The sequence below is a fragment of the Peromyscus californicus genome, unplaced genomic scaffold (assembly GCF_007827085.1).
Source record: "Peromyscus californicus insignis strain IS unplaced genomic scaffold, ASM782708v3 Scaffold_15__1_contigs__length_86483966, whole genome shotgun sequence".
In the NCBI taxonomy this organism is placed as follows: Eukaryota; Metazoa; Chordata; class Mammalia; order Rodentia; family Cricetidae; genus Peromyscus; species Peromyscus californicus.
The window spans coordinates 84,716,761-84,734,677 of NW_026294447.1; the positions used below are offsets into that span (position 1 = coordinate 84,716,761).

Genomic DNA, 17,917 nt, shown 5'->3' on the forward strand with positions numbered 1-17,917 from the left:
AAAGACCCCCACCACCACCCACCGGGTGGTGGTGGCGGTGGCACTGGCCTTTGATCCCAGCACTCAGGAGGCAGAAGCAGGTGGATCTCTGAGTTCAAGGCCAGCCTGGTCTACAGAGTAAGTTTCAGGATATTACTGTCTTAAAAAAAAAAAAGAAGAAGAAGAAGAACCCCCCTCATAGAAGCGCTTCAAGGGTCAAGTAATTTTTATTCTATGAATGAGACTGGTTGGGGCGGGGGATCCATTTGGAGATCAAAGCCTTAAACCTACCGGAGAAGTCCATGGGTGGCAGCTCTTGGGTTCAGAGTCTTCCCTCTGTTTCTCACAGGACCAGAGATGACGAGAGTAGCGGTCATCCACATACCTTAGTTTGCTTTGTCCTTCTAGCATCCAGCCTGGCACCGGCCTTACAGGAGGCCTTCTGCTGTATGCCAGGTGACCTGCTAAATGAACTGCACACAACCACCATCGAGCCCTCCAGACTCCCGGCTCACAACTGCTCACCACAAGGGCACTGCTCTTACCTTCTCTGCCTTCACGGCCCAGGAGTCACCAGACAGAGCAATAGTCACTCCTCGAGATGGATTCTGGGAATATAAAGGCTCTGTGTGCTTTAGCACGAGGTACAGCTGATCCAGGTGTGTCGCTTAGGAAACCCTGAAGAGCCTTCTCATCCCGTGAGTGACCACGAGTTAGGAAGTTGAGCATGGTCTGGATGGTGAGGGAGCTGCATGGGGACCCAGTGGAAGGGGCCAGCCCTATAGCAGAGCCAACTCCGTCATTCCTCAGAAGTGGCTTTGGGTGCTCCAGCTAGGTAAGTACCTGTGAGGGAAACTGAAAAGAAAAGAAGCCGTGGTCTGAATAATAAGCTACCAACGCACACCTTCCACACCAGCTGGAGGTGAACAGGGAACCAAGGAATCCATAAACTGATCCAGCCTCCTCAGCTCGTCCCAGTATTGACAAGAGCCTCTGTGAAGTTCAGGTGGGGTTTCCAAGCCTATCACTTATTTTCCCCGGGAGTTGCTCTTGTGAATCACTCTCTTTGACCACCAAAGGTCAGGGTGCAGTCAGGAACAGGCAAGATCCAGGAAAGCCCAGCTCCAACTGAAGCCGCTCCCCAGACCCCCACCCGCTCTTCTTTTAGATTCTCACAGGTTTGCTGAACACCCAGTAGTGATGGCAGGATTCCTTTCCCATTTGGAGCTGACATGAGCAGACCCAACAGAAGCTGCCTGCCATCAGATTAAGGCTCCCGAAAACCTTTCCCACATGCTATGCTTGGGAGCCGCTCATCTGTCAATCAAGGAGGTGAGGGAGATGTTCTATAAGCCAATCCCTTGCCTTGCTCACCGTTCTGAAACACAGGCTAGAACCAGAAATCTGTATGCCATGCCATCTCTGCCTGTGGTTTTTTTTTTTTTTTTTTGGTTTTTCGAGACAGGGTTTCTCTGTGTAGCTTTGCGCCTTTCCTGGAACTCGCTTTGGAGACCAGGCTGGCCTCGAACTCACAGAGATCCGCCTGGCTCTGCCTCCCGAGTGCTGGGATTAAAGGCGTGCGCCACCACCGCCCGGCTTGCCTGTGGTTTTGTTCATCATTCCTGAACAGCTATTGCTGTGTGCTCACCCACCCAGGGCTGTCTCCAAGCCGAGCCTTTGACCGGGGACATGCCAAAGAAGGAATCACTGTCCCCTCGGGCCCCGCAAACCACAGAATGTGAGGTTACCGGAACATCTGAAGATGCACAATTGCATTTGGTCACAACAACGCCCTGGCTGGGGTGAAAGAGAAGTCTCGCTGTCCTGTGCAGAGTGAATATAAGGGGAGCTGGTCCGCCCTCCCCGGGTGCATGTGGTGTTGTGCTCCTTCCGGTCTCTTCTGAGAGCTGCTTTCTTTATTTCAACCTATTTGATGTGCTTTCGTCTTCTCCAGTGCTGAGCAAAAGCATCTTGCATTGTGATGCAGCTAAGCTGTCTGTTCAGGATAATCCTTGCTTGTTGTCCATAGGCGATAAAACATAATCCACAACACCCTGGCACACCAGCGGCTTCCGCGGATGGAGTTGGAGGAACATTAACATCAAGTAGGCAAAAGCCATCCTAAGATTAGCCCCACTCCGTAAAAAACAAAATGTAACTTAGGATGAATACAAGGTTTCTTCTATAATTGAATGGTACCGTATTCACTTACCCAAATCCATCACACACCTGCTGTTCTACATACCTGATCCAGAAGCTGGATGGGGTATGTGTGCACTTGGTACAGCCGGTTTCTAAGAGGGGTCAGAAGGATGGATGGGTGTGTCACTGCTCTGGGCTGCACCTCTGGGAGGTAGGATTAGTACTTCCATTACAAAGCCTTCTCAGAGCCTACGCTGTGACTTACGAGGAGACCATCAGAGAATAACAAATAAATGGGTTAGTCGGGATCGGAGTTTAGGACAGGTGCTATTGAAAACCTCTACAGGGTAGGGCCACAATAGAAGCTAACGTTAAAACTGGTGGGCAGGAGAGAACGGTCAGAGCAGAGTCACCAGAGCTAAGACCAGGAGAGATGGATCAGAGGAAGGGTCCCAAGGGGAGACGTTTTGGTCATCTACCCTACTCACCTGGCTCCCTGACATGTGGCTCTGGAACTTCCACTTGTTGCTAAGCTCAGTATTAATTAGGTCCCTTCCTATGCCAGGCTCACCACTAACTATGTCTTTAAAGTGTCACTGCAAATGGGGTGGTGGTGGTGGTGGTGGTGTGTGTGTGGGGGGGAGGGGGTTGTTCCTGTATCTATGTGTACAACTTGCTGCAATTTTTAAATAAAGAAGGCTCTGTTAATCTCCACCATCTAATAAATGCACCACTTCACCTTCCCTGGTGATTCCCATGCCTCCCTTTTCACACCATCGCTCTCTGGAGATGACTGGGATGAAAGATAGCAACTACCTAGAGGAGAAGCCCCGCCCCTGGGCATCTATGCGCCCCGCCCCGCCGGACCAATTGCACCAATTCATCACAGGCGGAGGCTATTGGGCGGGATTTCAACCTTCATCCCAGACCCTGTGCGCAGAAAGTTCCCTTTGTGTCTGAACTTAGGGACAGAGGGAGAGAAGAGAGAACTCAGGTAGAGGGGGCTGCCTGGAGCCGTAGCCAGGTTGTGTGCATCTGGCAGGCTTCCGAGAGGGGTCAAAGGACGGATGGGCGTATCACGGTCCTTGGCAGCACTCTTGGAGGTTCTGATTGGCATTTACAAAAGCTCCCCATGTAGCTTCAGGGCCTCCTTTGTTTATGAGCCCTTGAAGTAGGGTGGACTGGCTCACCAACTTGTGGTGAGCATCCCTTCCCTCAACTCCAGGCACCCCCACCCTCTGTGTGGGACCCAGCTCCTCCCTCTGAATACAGGGTCTCAGGTTCCACTTTTTGTCCTTAGCCCCCCCAGAGGCTTGAAGCTGAAACTGGAGGCAAAGCCAGCCCCAGTGCCAGGTGGAACAGTCAACTTGGGTCCTTTCAACAGGGGCGTCGGGTTACCAGACACCCATCTGCTGGAAGAAACTGGAGCCAGATGGTTCTCAGGGGCATCAGCGCCACGCTTCCTTGCCTGCCCAGAAAAGGGGAGCCGCCTCACCTTCTGGCACCTTCCTACCAACAACTCCCATGTGACCCCCCAAAGGCCTTTTCATTAATATCCCAACACCTCGCAGAAGAGCCCGAGTTCACTGCCAGGAAGAGTCGACCTCCGGAGAAGAGGCAGCCGCTACGCACCCACTTCTTATCTTTTCTACATAAACACAGCAACACTTCCCAGACAGAAGCCATGTCACCACCTCATAGCTGCCATCGCCTCTTTGTGGCTTTCGCTAAGAGCAGTTCAGTGCTTAGTGACTGAAATAATTGTGATCTCTCTGAAAAGAAAAAATTAGCCGGCCAGTGGTGGCGCACGCCTTTAATCTTAGCCCTTGGGAGGCAGAGGCGGGTGGATCTCGAATTTAAGGCTAGCCTGGTCTACAGAGTGAGTTCCAGGACAGCCAGGGCTACTTAAAGAAACCCTGTTTCAATCAATCAATCAATCAGGAAAAATAAAAAATTGTATCTGAGTGGTACATTAGTATAATTTAAAAGGCAAAGACTCTACTAGGCAGCATCTCCACACACCAATGCTTTCAACTCACAAGGTGGTTTCAGAAGAAAAGGATTTAATCCATATTTTTAAAATAACATTTTTATAATATCTGCCTTCTGCTTTTTCATGCTTTTTCATTCCCTTTGGCCTGTTAGCAGCTTTCTAACAGGAAAGGTGAGACTCTCCCACCGCCCTATGTACAGGTTCTTCCCGCGGACACAGCTCCCTCCTCCAGGACTAACACTCTGCTTCTGTTAGCAGTGTTGGCTTTGGGAGCGGGCAGTGTTTTCTGTGAGCCCCGCAATCCGGGACGGTGTCCTCAGTTACTGCTCCTTTGTTTGCCCGTCTGAGTTTGTATCACCCACAGAACTACAAACCTCCCGTATCATTCTTTAAGAACCAAACACACTATGAGACTTTCCAGGGTTTTTGGAAATTGCCTGGTGAACTTGGAATGTCTTCATGACTTGTTTTCTGGGTGTTTCTTCATGACTTGTTTTCCGAGTGTTCCTTCCTATTTTTTTGTTTGTTTTGTTTTTTATTTTCTAGTTTGGACAAGCCTGTCTTCATTCGGAGTCATTTCTTGTAAGCCTTCTCTCTCCATATTGCTGGTGTGCACCAGCTGGCTTTCCAGCTGCAGGTCCTGGATGTCTGCGGGTCCTGGATGTCTGTTGGCACCCTCTTATTTTTTTTTTCTTTTCCTCTTGCCCTCTTGGCCTTCTGCTGCTGCTTTCTGGGGGACTCCCTTTCTCTCCCAACTCTTCCCTCGGAACAGCCATTTAACTCTGTTCTGTGGAACGCTCTCACTTCACTGTGTGGCAACTCTCTCTACAATTCTGCATGCAACACACTCTACCTCTGACAATATTCTCCAAAAGCTATTCACTCCCTGATTTTCTACTTTTAATTTTTAAAACTTACATTTATTTAACGAAGGTATTGTGTGTGTGTGTGTGTGTGTGTGTGTGTGTGTGTGTGTGTACATGTGAAGGGCAGAGAACATCATGTGGGAGTCAGTTTCTCCTTCTATTTTGCAGGTTCTGGGGTTTAGACTTGGGTCACCAGGCTTGGCAGTAAGCACCTTTGCCTGCTAAATTACCCCTCCAGCCTAGGATCTGTTGTTCTAAAACACTAATTTCCTGAGAAGAACAGGCAGTTTAGAAGAACCCAGCAGCGGTCTTCTTTTCAGGTCTTTACCTCGCCTCTTCAGAGTTACTCATGACCATTTGTCATGCATTAATATGCAAACACACACATAACCACGTGACTTTTCCCATACCGTGCTGGTATACAGGATTTGTTTTCGCTCACTAAGAGGTGTTGGGGAGGCAGGAGAGCTGCTCACATTACAGCAGCCAGGATGCACACGAAGAAGGCATGTCTTCACTTGTGCCTTCAGCCCATGGGATGGTGCACCCCACATCAGGTCTAGTTCTTTGCCCACTAGTTAATCTTCTCTGAAATGTCCTCACAGATACACAGATACACTTACTAATCTAGGCAATTTTTCAATTCATTCAGGCTGACCATCAAGATTGTCCATCATAGACAGCCTGGGAGCCAAAACCAGCCTGCTACCTGTAGTTTTGTTTTGTTTTGGTGAGTGCGTGCCTGTGTGCGTGTGTGTGCGTGCGTGCGTGCGTGTGTGTGTGTGTGTGTGTGTGTGTGTGTGTGTGTGTATCTCTTTATTTGGAACAGACCCATGATCCTTTGTTTCTATGTTGTCTAGGGCTGTGCTGACGCTGGAATTGCAGGGGTATGAAGTTCTAACATACTTCACATGATTGACAAAACCTAAAACGTTAATTTCTTGGCCTTTTATAGAAAACAATTTCTAGTTCTTTTGATAGTATATTTTCCTGGTCTTTGTGCTATTATGGCCAGACACCTTCTTTCCATACATGCTTATAAACTTCATAATACATTGCTTTTGTTTTTGTTTCAAATAGCCAATTATTTTGAAAAGTGTAGCATAAATCTTAAAATGTCTTATTAATAAGATCAAACCTGAAGTCAGGTATTGGGGTGAATGCTGGAAGGTCAGAGAAGCAGAACAAGCCACAGCCACCTCACCTTGCTAGTTCCTCAGCTGATCCTGTTTCCTCACACTGGAAGCTTCTGTGTCCTCATCCACAATGAATCTCAGCTGAACTGTTTGTTGCTCAAAAGCCTAAAAGCTTAACCAGCCTAGTTCCTGGTTTTCACGCCTTATATACCTTTCTGCTTTCTGCCATCACTTCCTGGGATTAAAGGCGTGAGTCACCATGCCTGGCTGTTTCCAGTGTGGCCTTGAACTCACAGAGATCCAGAGGGATTTCTGCCTCTGAAATGCTAGGATTAAAGGTGTGAGTGCCACCATTTTCTAGCCTCTGTATCTAGTGGCTGTTCTGTTCTCTGACCCCAGATAAGTTTATTAGGGTGTACAATATTTTTGGGAACACAATGCTACCACAGTAAAGGGTTTCAAACAGTCAAATTATTAAATGTTTAAACTGTTTAAAAAATAACATTACTATTTGTAGGTTTCTTCATTCTTTGTACAGATTGTTTTTCACAAATAAAACTTTACCATATATGCCTATAACCTTATTACATTTTTTTCCCTTAAAGATTTTCACAAACACTTCTTATACAGGTCTGCTGGTGTTAAATTCTTTTAGCATTTAACGCCATGAAAATACTTTCTGTTCGTCTTTGCTTTTGAAAGAGATTTTTGCTGGGTATAAAATTCTACGTTGTCACGCCTCCCTCTCGATACTTAGAAAGGCTTGATTTAGAATGGTTAGGCAAGACCACACAGCAGCCTTCAGTCTTGAGTTCCCTCTCAGTGTTACTACTCGTCTCCCTGGGCTTTTTCATCCCAGCTGGCAGGGATGCAGACTGCTCCTGGCCCTGTCTAAGCGCCAAGATTTTGTTCATTCTCCTTTCTGTGCATTCTTTTTCAGTCCTAAGTGTGTTCCTTCTCAGTGTGCACTACGGTTTCAGTTCTGTCTTCCCCCTCAGTACTGAGCCCTGTTAGCTCTGGCCACTTCAGTCTACCCATCTCCTCACCTTTCCTTTCTCCTTCAAGAGGACACTGGGCTCCACTGGGTGCTCTCCACCCTGTTGTGGCCTGGAAACTCTCCAGGCAGTGATCTGGGTAATGAAAATGCCTGTTTCCCATCTCTGTGACTTTTTACTCTACTGCCAATTGTCAAATATCTAAAACATAGTACACACACAAACACACACACACACACACACACACACACACACACACATTATTTAAGGTTAGATGGGAAAGCCAGTCTGCATTACTCCATCATGGCTGAAATGATTTATTTTGATTGGAACTGATGGAAATAACACACCTTATTGCAGCTTTACATTTTAGGAACACAGTGTATCAACTCCTTTCGGCCTTCTATTAAATCCTCCCCATGCATTTACCTTACCCATTGTGTTCATGTCTTTCCTTACTGCTGTGATGAAATGTGACACGGACAGCTTAGAAGAGGTTTATTTGGGCTCACAACTCTGGGGATACAATCCATCCTGACTCAAATGACAGTGGGACCAGGTGCTGCCTGTAGCAGCTGAGGACCGCTTGTTTACTTTTGACAGATGAGGAAGTCTTTTTTTTTTTTTTTGGTTTTTCGAGACAGGGTTTCTCTGTGTAGCTTTGCGCCTTTTCCTGGAACTCACTTGGTAGCCCAGGCTGGCCTCGAACTCACAGAGATCCTCCTGGCTCTGCCTCCCGAGTGCTGGGATTAAAGGCGTGCGCCACCATCGCCTGGCCAGATGAGGAAGTCTTAAGACAAGCATTTGGAGTCAATGGATGGACGAGTGTGAGTGCTGAAAAGTTCCCTGGGTCTGCAGGATGGTGTCACCTGCATTCAAGGTATGTCTTTCCCTTCAGCTAACCGTCTCTGGAAAAGTCCTCAGAGGCACACCAAAAGGTGTGGCTCACTAATGCCCAGGGTTTTTAATTCATCCAATTAAGCTAAAAATTAATCATCACACCCATTCATATTGATGTTACATTTGAAAGCTTTCACATAAGTTTAATTTTTCTGGAGAGCCTCCCCTACCCAGAGAAAATTCAGGGATAGACTCTTAAGGCCCTGGGCAGCTCCTAACCCTTCCTTTCACCTCTGTGGATCAGACAATAGCATTTTCTAGACCATTCTTCCACGATGCCAGAAGATCTCCAAGTGCTGCCCTGGACTTGGGGTGGGTGCTGGAAACAGTGAACATTCTTCAACTCCAAGATGGACAGGGTTTGAAGAGCTTCGTCCGGCCTGGCTTACCTGATGCCCTTTTCTACATGTGTTATAGTTGGGTATGGAGGAACTGTGAGAAGTAAAACTTGAGATTTCACTCTTGCCCTGCAGGGTCTGCTGTCATCTTGGCATCTGCTCGTGGGGTCGCTCCACCTGCCTTCTTTGACAGATGGTTACTAATGCACAAGGCACAAAACAACAACAACAACAAAACAAAACAGAAAATCTCTAATAATACCCCTGGATGAAACAGGCGGTTGCAGGCTAGTAAGGGAAGTGGGGAATTCGTGTTCTAAATGTCAGACAATCAATTTAGAAGCAAACTTGGAACACAGCTCCTTTCCCTGTTGAGAGCTGGCTGTTCCAACAAAATCAACCTCTTGCAGTAATGACAGCAGAGCGTGGAGGAGACCTGGGCTGATTACAGTCGACATCAGATGGGTAAACACCCACCCTATGTAATGAGTTGATTAATTATAGCTCTGCCATGTGTAGAGCATTCGATTAATCTCATGAGAGTATTTTAACTTTGTCACCTACAATGGCTCAGGGCATTTGAGCCGGACTTTTCAGAAGTCACGCTCCTCTGTTGACTCTACATGCTTAAGAATCAAAGGACTAGGTGGAGTAGCTTACTTTCATTATCCACTGCTTGGCGATCAACCTACATAAAGCATCTGAGAAATGATGGAGCAAATAAAACAGCAGCAGGGCATTTGAGAACATCTGGCAGCACTCCCTGGTCCCCACCCTTACACTCAGTTAACAGCATGTGACACTCCCCCCACCACCCCGTGAGGGTGGATGTACTCAGATGTCCTGACACAGTGAGCCCATTGCCTCATCTGAACTTCAGTCCCTCTTAGCAGTTGTATTGACAAAAGGAATGTCTTCTCACAAAATGCAATCTACATGAATGCCCTGGAGACTTAGCCCATCCCAAGTAAGACTCATGGTAGTTTAGGGACAGTAGCCTGGTTTTTATTGCCCAGGTCCAGCTCTCCCACAACAAGCTCCACTCTTTGTTTATTAGTTTTACCTGCAGAATCACCCTGGATGAACTGGCCAGATGCCCCAGGCCAGCCCTGGGTCATGGCTGGTTTATGCTCTACAGGTCTTTGCAATGAGCAGCTGAAGCTGAAGAGATGGGAAAGGGTAGCCACTGGGACTATTTTCAACAAGTATTCATGCAGCGTATACGTCACTAACAATACAGAGTAGTAGATAACTGTCATCTCCCCAGGGCCTTGGCCAAGTGCACAGTCGCCTGCTGTCTCCTATTTAGTGGGAGAGAAGACGAGTGTCTAACAGCCCTTTGATTCTGCTACCTCATTGCCACATCCTGTTCACACTCTCACCATCCTCTCTAGTCTTGCTTCCCATTCCTAACCATTTGCAAGCACCACCCCGCTGTTTACTTCAAACCAATACATATTTTCTCCCTTCTACACTACCCTTCAGTGACTCCTTCTATCGAGAAAACAAAACAAAATCCAGTGTCTTCTCTCTGCACTCGAGACCTTTCACGGCTAGGTAGAAATTACTCAAGCCAACAGGTCTCCGGAGGTTCGTCCTTACAGGGACCCAGAGGACCACGGTTGTGACTTTTAAGCCTTTATTTGGCTAGCCCCACCCTCCCAGAAAGTCCCTATTCAAGCATAGTCTTTCCCCAAAAAGCCTCTCCTCTCCCACTCCTCATGCCCAAGCCTTTACTGCCTTTGTGCCAAGACAATACCCGTGTAAGCCTGGTATATTGGGTATTAAAAAACAATCAATTGGCAAATATCACTTTCACTCCCAGAAAGTTTCTTCTCTGTGTCTGTTTTCTCTAAGGTCACTGGTTAGTTTGGCATGTACAATAGGAAAGGTTTTGTATAGATTTGGGTTTAAAACTGATTCATGGGGCTGGACAGATGGCTCAGCAGTTCAGAGCGTTTGCTGTTCTTGGCTGGAGTTCAGTACCTGGTACCCACGTGGCAATACTGCTCATCTGTAACACCAGCTCCAGGGGACTGACATCTTCCTCTGGCCTTTGCTGGCTTTAGGCATGCACATGGTACTCATACATATATGCAGACAAAATTACTCAAACATTCAAATTAAAAAAAACATTTGAAATGCCACTGTACCATTCACTAACTTTAGGATCTTGGGCAAGATTGACTGTTTCCTCAGTGGCGAAATGAGGGTGACTACTTGCTAGAATGGTTTGAGGAGTAGACAAGATGGATATAGCACTGGATAAATAACAAGTGGCCTGATTTTTTTTCCCCCTCCACTTCAATTTATGTAGGAAGTTTTCCTGTCCTGACTGCCTGCTTCCAAATCACTGACAGAGCCTTAATATCAATTATAAATGCTCGGCCAATAGCTCAGGCTTGTTGCTAACTAGCTCTTACAACTTAACCCATTTCTATAAATCTATGTGCAACACCAAGGCTCGTAGCTTTTACCTCTGCCCCATTTTGTGTGTCCAACTCTGTCTGACTGGCGACCCTGACCTTCGCCCTTCCTCATCCCATATTTTGAGTTTGATTTTCCCACCTAACTTTAAGGTCAGCTTGTTTATTAAACCAATCATAGCAACATATATTCACACAATGTACAGGATTATTCCACAGAAAACTTACTTCCGTTTACTGGGTTCTCCGCAACATTCATGAATAACAACACCCCCCCCCCCCCCAGAATCTTCTGGTTTTAACTAGGCCTGATGATACAGGCCTATAACTCATCCAATAGGCTGAGACAGGAGGATCATGAGTTTAAGGCCAGCCTCAGCAACTTAGTGAGATCCTGACCAGAAAAAATAAGAAGACTAGGGAGGCAGCTCAGTGGACAAAGCACCTGCTTTGCAAACCCGAGGACTGGAGTTTGGATTCCCAGAAGCCACATAAATGCTGGGCAGGTATGGTGGTCACCCGCAACCCCAGCACTTGGGAGGCACAGGCAGGGACTAGGCCGTCTGACTAGCTGGACCAGCTGAGGTTAGTGAATTCCAGGTTCAGCATGAGGCCTGCCTCAATAAAGTGGAGAGAGATGAAGGAAGACAGTCAACATTAACTCTGGGCCTACACGTGCATTTGTGCACTCACACAGACACATCACATGTAAGCAAAAAGAACCTGGGATGTAGCTCAGTGCTTGCTAGCATGCTTGGGGCCCTAACTCCAAACCTCAGTGTTATACACACACACACACTCACTCCCCCACCCACCCCACCTCTCGTTTGGGATTCTAGGCTTCTCAATGGCTCTATTCCGTAAGAGTTAAATGCCTGTTTGAAGTTCTGAAAATTTGTGTCTCACCCTACTCACCAGGGCATCTTATTCCCTTATTTAATTTCTCAGACAGTCCTTTGAATTATTACTGTCGCTTTGTAGCCAAGAAAACCGGAGCAGAGGGGTATGGTCTTGTCTTTGATGGTGAGCTAGGCTTTGCAGAGATCATCTCTAGATGCAACTCTTGGCTCCTTCCCTTTATGCCTCGGGGCCTTTACCATTCAGCCTTGCGAATGCAACCACTTAAAAACAACTGATAATTTTAAATGTTTATGTTAAAGTTGTTGCTTTAATTAAAAATTTTTTTTTAAAGTAGCCTTTTAAGAGCCAGGGAGGCGGCTTAGTGGATAAAGGTACTTCCTGCTGACTTCCCAGAACCCACACGATGGAAGACTCAATCCCTGAGAGTTCTCATCTGACCTCTACACAGGCACCGTGGCATGTGCCCACATGTGCACACAATATATAAACTAGTCCTTTGAGCCTCTGATGGCAGGAATCACCGCCTCACGGACATGAGGATTACCATGAGCAGTCCTAACCTGGGCGACACGGGCCCGGCACACGGCAGAACCCGGCGACATCTCTGATCACCATCAGCACAAGGTTGCCTTAAACATCCTCTATTACGGGACGGGAGAACACAAAGAAAACACACGGGCACTTCTTCCCGGTTCTTGCTTAACTGAGAAGTCTAATAAGAAAAGACACCTGAAAGGCTGAAAGTTAACTTTATTGACTGCCGATCTTACCATGAAACACCTATAAGAAATAATTACAAAATAATGCAAGTTTTTTTTGTTTTTGTTTTAAACATACTTTCAATATCAACCCATCATGACGATCCTTTCACAGAAAGGACTATTTATAGCTTACTTAGATATAAAGCTCACTGTTGCGAACACAAACACAGATGATGTGGGAAGGTGACATACACCAAACTGGTGTATTACCAGCAACCGACATGTTAACAAAGGCAGCATAGTGACAGCTGTACACTTTTCCTTTATTCTTAAAAACAATTTCCCCAATACAAAAATGTCAATTATTCAAAGTGGATTTTCACAAACATATCTGTGTACGATTCTACCATGGATCAGAAAGTGAAAAATGTGCCCTAGCACTTTTCATCTTTGAAAAAATCCGTAAGGCTATTCCCAAATCCAACCAAAGGAGAGTGAATGAAAAGCAACTCCACAGGCAAAACCCTGGAGACTGGATTCTGGAGCAGAGAGGGGGAAAGGTATAGAACATGACCTGTTCAATGAAGCGACCTTTTTATCTTGGTATCTGCAAGTGATGCTGAGGGCTGTGGGAACACACAGCATGGCAATCTGGGCTTTCGAGGGTACAAACTTCACCAGGGTCTGGCCCCTAAGGGTCTATAAAAAAAATGGTGAGATTATGTAATGATTCGTAAGCAAAAGAAGTCATGAGGTCATCCCTTTGACATTCATCCTTCTGCAAGGAGACTGAGATACATTCTGGTATCAGAAACTTTGGTTCTTCTAAAAGCATTAGGCAAAAGCAAAACAATGTCATGATCACAGAACTTTTTTTTCTTCTCTTGAAAGGGTCAGGTAAGAGTTGGTGGGTGAGACTCTGTTGAAGCTGTGTCTGCACAGGAGGGCAGCTGGGGGGGGGGGGCAGGATTGTGGCCCCCCCCGGTTCTGTAACACTGACTCCCATCCACAGGGAACACTGCTCATGTTCTGCCGTACCCTAAATCTATTTCTTCATTACTTGAAAACATAATTTTGTACAAAAATATGAGTTTCTTTAGAAAATAATACATAGTTTTTTTTTTTAATAAAACCTGGCAGATAGCAAAAATGGAGTATCAAAATATGGTAAACAAATGCTGTAAAATACTAACTAAATCATTAAAAACATCCCCTAGAAAGACATTGTGCTATGAGGTTCTCTCCTGAAGTGGGAGCAACATTTTCACTGCGTATCAAGTTGATAAACTCATTTTCCTGGCTTGGTTTCATTACACATTGTAACAGCAGCAGGGCAGTAACTTGTCTTAAAAATGGCCCATCCACAATCACTAATATCCTCTGTATACTTTTATTTCAAAATTAATAAAAAGACACTCTTGGATCAGTGGGCTCTAATCCTACTGTGCATTATTTCTACCTGGTAAGCTTTACAAGAAAGGACAATTTCACCTGGGCCCCACCCCCAAGAGACTGATTTAAATTGGCCTGGGGTAGGACCCAGGCTCGTTTTAAAAGCTCCCCAGATAAGTCTTAGTATGCAATCAGGGTTGAGGATCTTGGCCAAAGGCACACAAGGAAAGTCGCTCTGAACTCTACATTTATCAACTGATTGTCTGGCTATTCTTTCAACAATGTGTCCTCAACATTAAACAAGGAATTCGATGTGTGTAAGACATACATGGAAGTCCAGATGAAGAGTCATTAAGCTTTAAACACATATAAACACACATAGTCCCATGTATCTATATATGTATAACATATACATACAGTTAGGGTATCTTTTTAAAGCAGAAACTAGCAGTACCATCTGTTTGCCAGCATTAAAAAAACAACCAAGAAAATACCAGCAAACAAACTTTTTCTAAGACATTTCCATTGTTTTGAACATATACCAGCTTTGTAAACTCCACAAAACGCACCATGTCATGAACACCAGCGAATCCCAGAGCTTCCTGGAAGAACAGCGGCTGTGGCATTCATTGTCCGGGTGTGGAGGAGTCCCGGCACACGTCTCCTGTACTCCGAGGAGCGCCTCCGTTACGTACTCATCTTTGGCTAGAACCACAGGCTCCCATCACTTCAGCAGTGTTCATTCTTGGCCAACCTCTGTGAGGCAGCAATGGCTATGTACTGAGAACGGCTCTCCATGAAAGAAGAGAGAGCTTCCCTCCGTCCTCCCTCAAACCATAAGCGCTCCATGGGGGAGTGGCGGAAAAACAAAAAAAAAAACAAAAACAAAACAAAAAAACAAACAACAACAACAAAAAAAAAAAAAAAAAAAAAAAAAAAAACCCTCACAAGCAAACAGATAAGCCGGACATCTTTCACGTGATAAACATGATTTGAACTAGAAAACAAGAGATGAACACACACACCACAACCTTAACAGTCTGGAAGCTGGGTAAGCTCTAAAGCATACTTCCTTCCAAAGGGTCAATAAACATCGGGCACTTGTCTCCCTTTTACAGTCTGGGTATCTTCTACCTCTGCATAATACTTAAAGTGCATCGTCCCAAGGCTTTTGTTTCCATCACGGATATTATAAAGAAAGAGCTAAGTTTGGGGGTGAAAAAATATGGCACAAATAGTATGTAAAGAACCCCGGACTCCACAGCCCCCAGCAGACAGCAGCTGCCCGCAGGGCTGCCTACGGGTGGGACTTACACTACGAACTCTGGGACCTCGTCGTGAGTGAGGTCCAGAGAGAAGTATTTGCTGGTTCTTTTGACTGGAAAAGCATCTTGGATGTTGACGCACTGCTGAGCTAAGCAGCTGTTGCAGTAGAGGCCATCCTCGTCCAGTTCATGGCCACACCCAAAAGTATAGCTCTGAGCAGTGTCCTGACACAGGCCTGCGATGCGCAGGAAGTCTTTCTGGTACAGTCTGATGTCGTCAAGGCTCAGGCTATGTCGGTCGGTGGAAGTCTTTGGTTTTCGACATATAGTCTGCAAGATAAGGGAAGGGGGAGAAAATGAAATAACACGGATGACCTGGGAAAGTAATGTCTTTGGCCGGCCGAGAGGGTTGCTGCAAAAATCATAAAATGCTAAGTAGTCCTTACGTGTTAGAAAGTGCTTTCCAACCCGTGGCTTCTGGGGGAAGTACCTTTCACTGAGTAGTTCATTGTGCCTGTTCTGCCTAAACACTCAGCTGGTACATGCCATGTAGTGTTCCTCCCCAGTACGTACAGCCAACACAAAGACATGCGGGCAACTACTCCTAGCATGTGAGAAATCCAGCAATTACTGCCAAAGAAGGCTATAAAGATAAAAACACTGCTTTTCTTTCTTTCTTTTTTCCATCAGGATAGGGCAGTTCAACTTGCTAACACCTTTCCTGCTTAGGCCTATTAATATTTTAATAAGAAATGGAAAAGTAATTATCACTCAAGAAACACATCTTGAAGAAGCAAGTTTTAAAGAGTCCAGAATATAAAGTGCTCTTGCTGCCGAAGGCTGGGAGGAAACTGGTGCTGCAGAAATGGCTTATCCTTTAAGAGCACTGGCTGCCCTCCCAGAAAACCCGGGTTCGGTTCCCAGGGCCCACAGCAGTGGCTCACAACCACTTGTAAACTCCAGTCCCTGGGGATCTAACACTCTCTTACGGCCTCCACAGGTAACTGTATGCATGTGCACATACATGCACACAATTAAAAAATAATTTTTGAAATGCAGAGTGAAAAGCAGCAGTCCTGGCCACTCAGAGAGGTTCTGTCCTTCCAAGTGCTACCAGTAGGTGGCAGGCTTTTTGAATTCATTATCCCAAGTGGTCCTGGTGGAAAATAGAGACATTAAAGATAAACAACACAAATGGGAGATGCTTACTGGGTAAAAGAAACTCGATAGTCTAAGTTTGCTGTCTGGCACCACAAACATCTTGTTGGGAAAAGACACCACTTTACTAGACACAAACCTTCCAGGAGTACGTGTTGCTAAAAAGTGGAATGGCTCCTTAAACTTCCAAGGTCTCAAAAGGACCTCAGACATGGAATTATTTGATTATTACCACAAACTCTCAAGGCACACAAATGTCCCAGAGCTGTAGGTTTGGCATTTGCTGCTCAGCAGTGATACCTGTGGTGTCTAGGGACATCTGTGTACAGTGTACGCAGCATGTATGGGGTGACAGAACTTGGGCTCCAACTTTCCTCGCTACACATACTGTTTAATATTGGAAATTTTAGAAAAATGTTTAATAAATGTCATTTTCGTAGTATGGCTTCTTTTACAGAAGTACCAAAAATGGGTACCCCCCCCCCCCCAAAAAAAAACCCAACAACGTGAGGGTAAAAAGTCCAAAGTGAGCCACAATACCAGAGAAAGAAAGAAAAGAAGGGGAAAGGAGTGTATATGTATATAGAAAGTCTATACACATTTTTAAAGAGTTGCACCAGTGGCCACAGGCGGCAGATAGTGTAACTCGCATACTTTGGAAACTCAGTGAAACTGCCCTGCCATTTACCACACTCAACAACGATCTTCCCACCTGCTGAGGTGGCCAGTCAACCCTGACACACACACAAACACACACACACCCTCTTAGGTGCAAACAGCTAACTAGAAGCCTGATGACCAGAGGCTCCCACTACAACAGAGTACACAGTTATCCAAGTAAACCCCAAATATAAGTGGAACTAGCAAGCGTGATGAAAATATTCAGAAAACAGTGAGGCTGTATGTAACTGGTCGTTTCTTTCTGGTTGTTCTTTGCTCATCTGTATGAAGTGCAGTCCCGTGTAAGCATGTGTGGTGGTCTGAATAGGAATGGCCCCCACAGACTCATTTGAATGCTTGGCCCATAGGAAGTGGCACCATTAGGAGGTGTGGCTTTGTTGGAGGAAGTGTGTCACCGTGGAGGTGGGGTTTGAGGTCTTATATGCTCAGGCTATGCCCAGTGTGGTCCACAGCTCACTTCCTGCTGCTTGCAGACCAAGGTGAACTCTCAGCTCCCTCTCCAGCACCATGTCTGCCTGCACACCACCATGCTTCCTGCCATGATGATAATGGACTAAACCTCTGGACTGTAAGCCAGCCCCAGTTAAATGTTTTATAAGAGTTGCCGTGGGGGGCTGGAGAGATGGCTCAGAGGTTAAGAACACTGGCTGTTCTTCCAGAGGTCCTGAGTTCAATTCCCAGCACCCATATGGTGGCTCACAACCATCTGTAATGAGATCTGGCTCCCTCTTCTGGCCTGCAGGGGATACATGCAGACAGAACACTGTATACATAATAATAAAAAAAAATCTTAAAAAAAAAAAAAAAGAGTTGCCGTGGTCATGGTGTCTCTTCGCAGCACTAGAAACCCTAACTAGACAGGGTCTGTAACTCCAGTTGCTAATACAAAGGTTTCAGTGCCCCGTACCTGCGGAAGGGAGTCGGTGCTCTGGCCACGCAGCTTGACAACCGTTTCTGAAGAGCTGGAGGTGGAAGAACTGATTTCTTTCACAATTAGTCCTGAGGTAAAACAGAAAAAAACAATGAGCCTCCTCCACATTTTCTGACAAGGCCAACTGTGATCATTACTGAGGACTTTCATGGT

At 45.9% G+C, this 17,917-nt stretch overlaps 1 protein-coding gene across 3 annotated transcripts in view; it reads right to left on the reverse strand.

The window, feature by feature from the left end:
- Positions 1 to 12,369: 12,369 nt before the first annotated feature.
- The window catches only part of Frmd6 (FERM domain containing 6), a 70,899-nt gene continuing 65,351 nt past the window's right edge, over positions 12,370 to 17,917 (reverse strand). For all 3 annotated transcript variants that reach the window (XM_052739655.1, XM_052739656.1, XM_052739654.1), the window contains exons 13-14: positions 17,741 to 17,832; positions 12,370 to 15,324 (exon numbers count right to left, since the gene is read on the reverse strand). In XM_052739655.1, the coding sequence (XP_052595615.1) occupies positions 15,040 to 15,324; positions 17,741 to 17,832 (377 nt within the window). In that variant the 3' untranslated portion in view covers positions 12,370 to 15,039. The remainder of the gene's footprint in view (positions 15,325 to 17,740; positions 17,833 to 17,917) is intronic.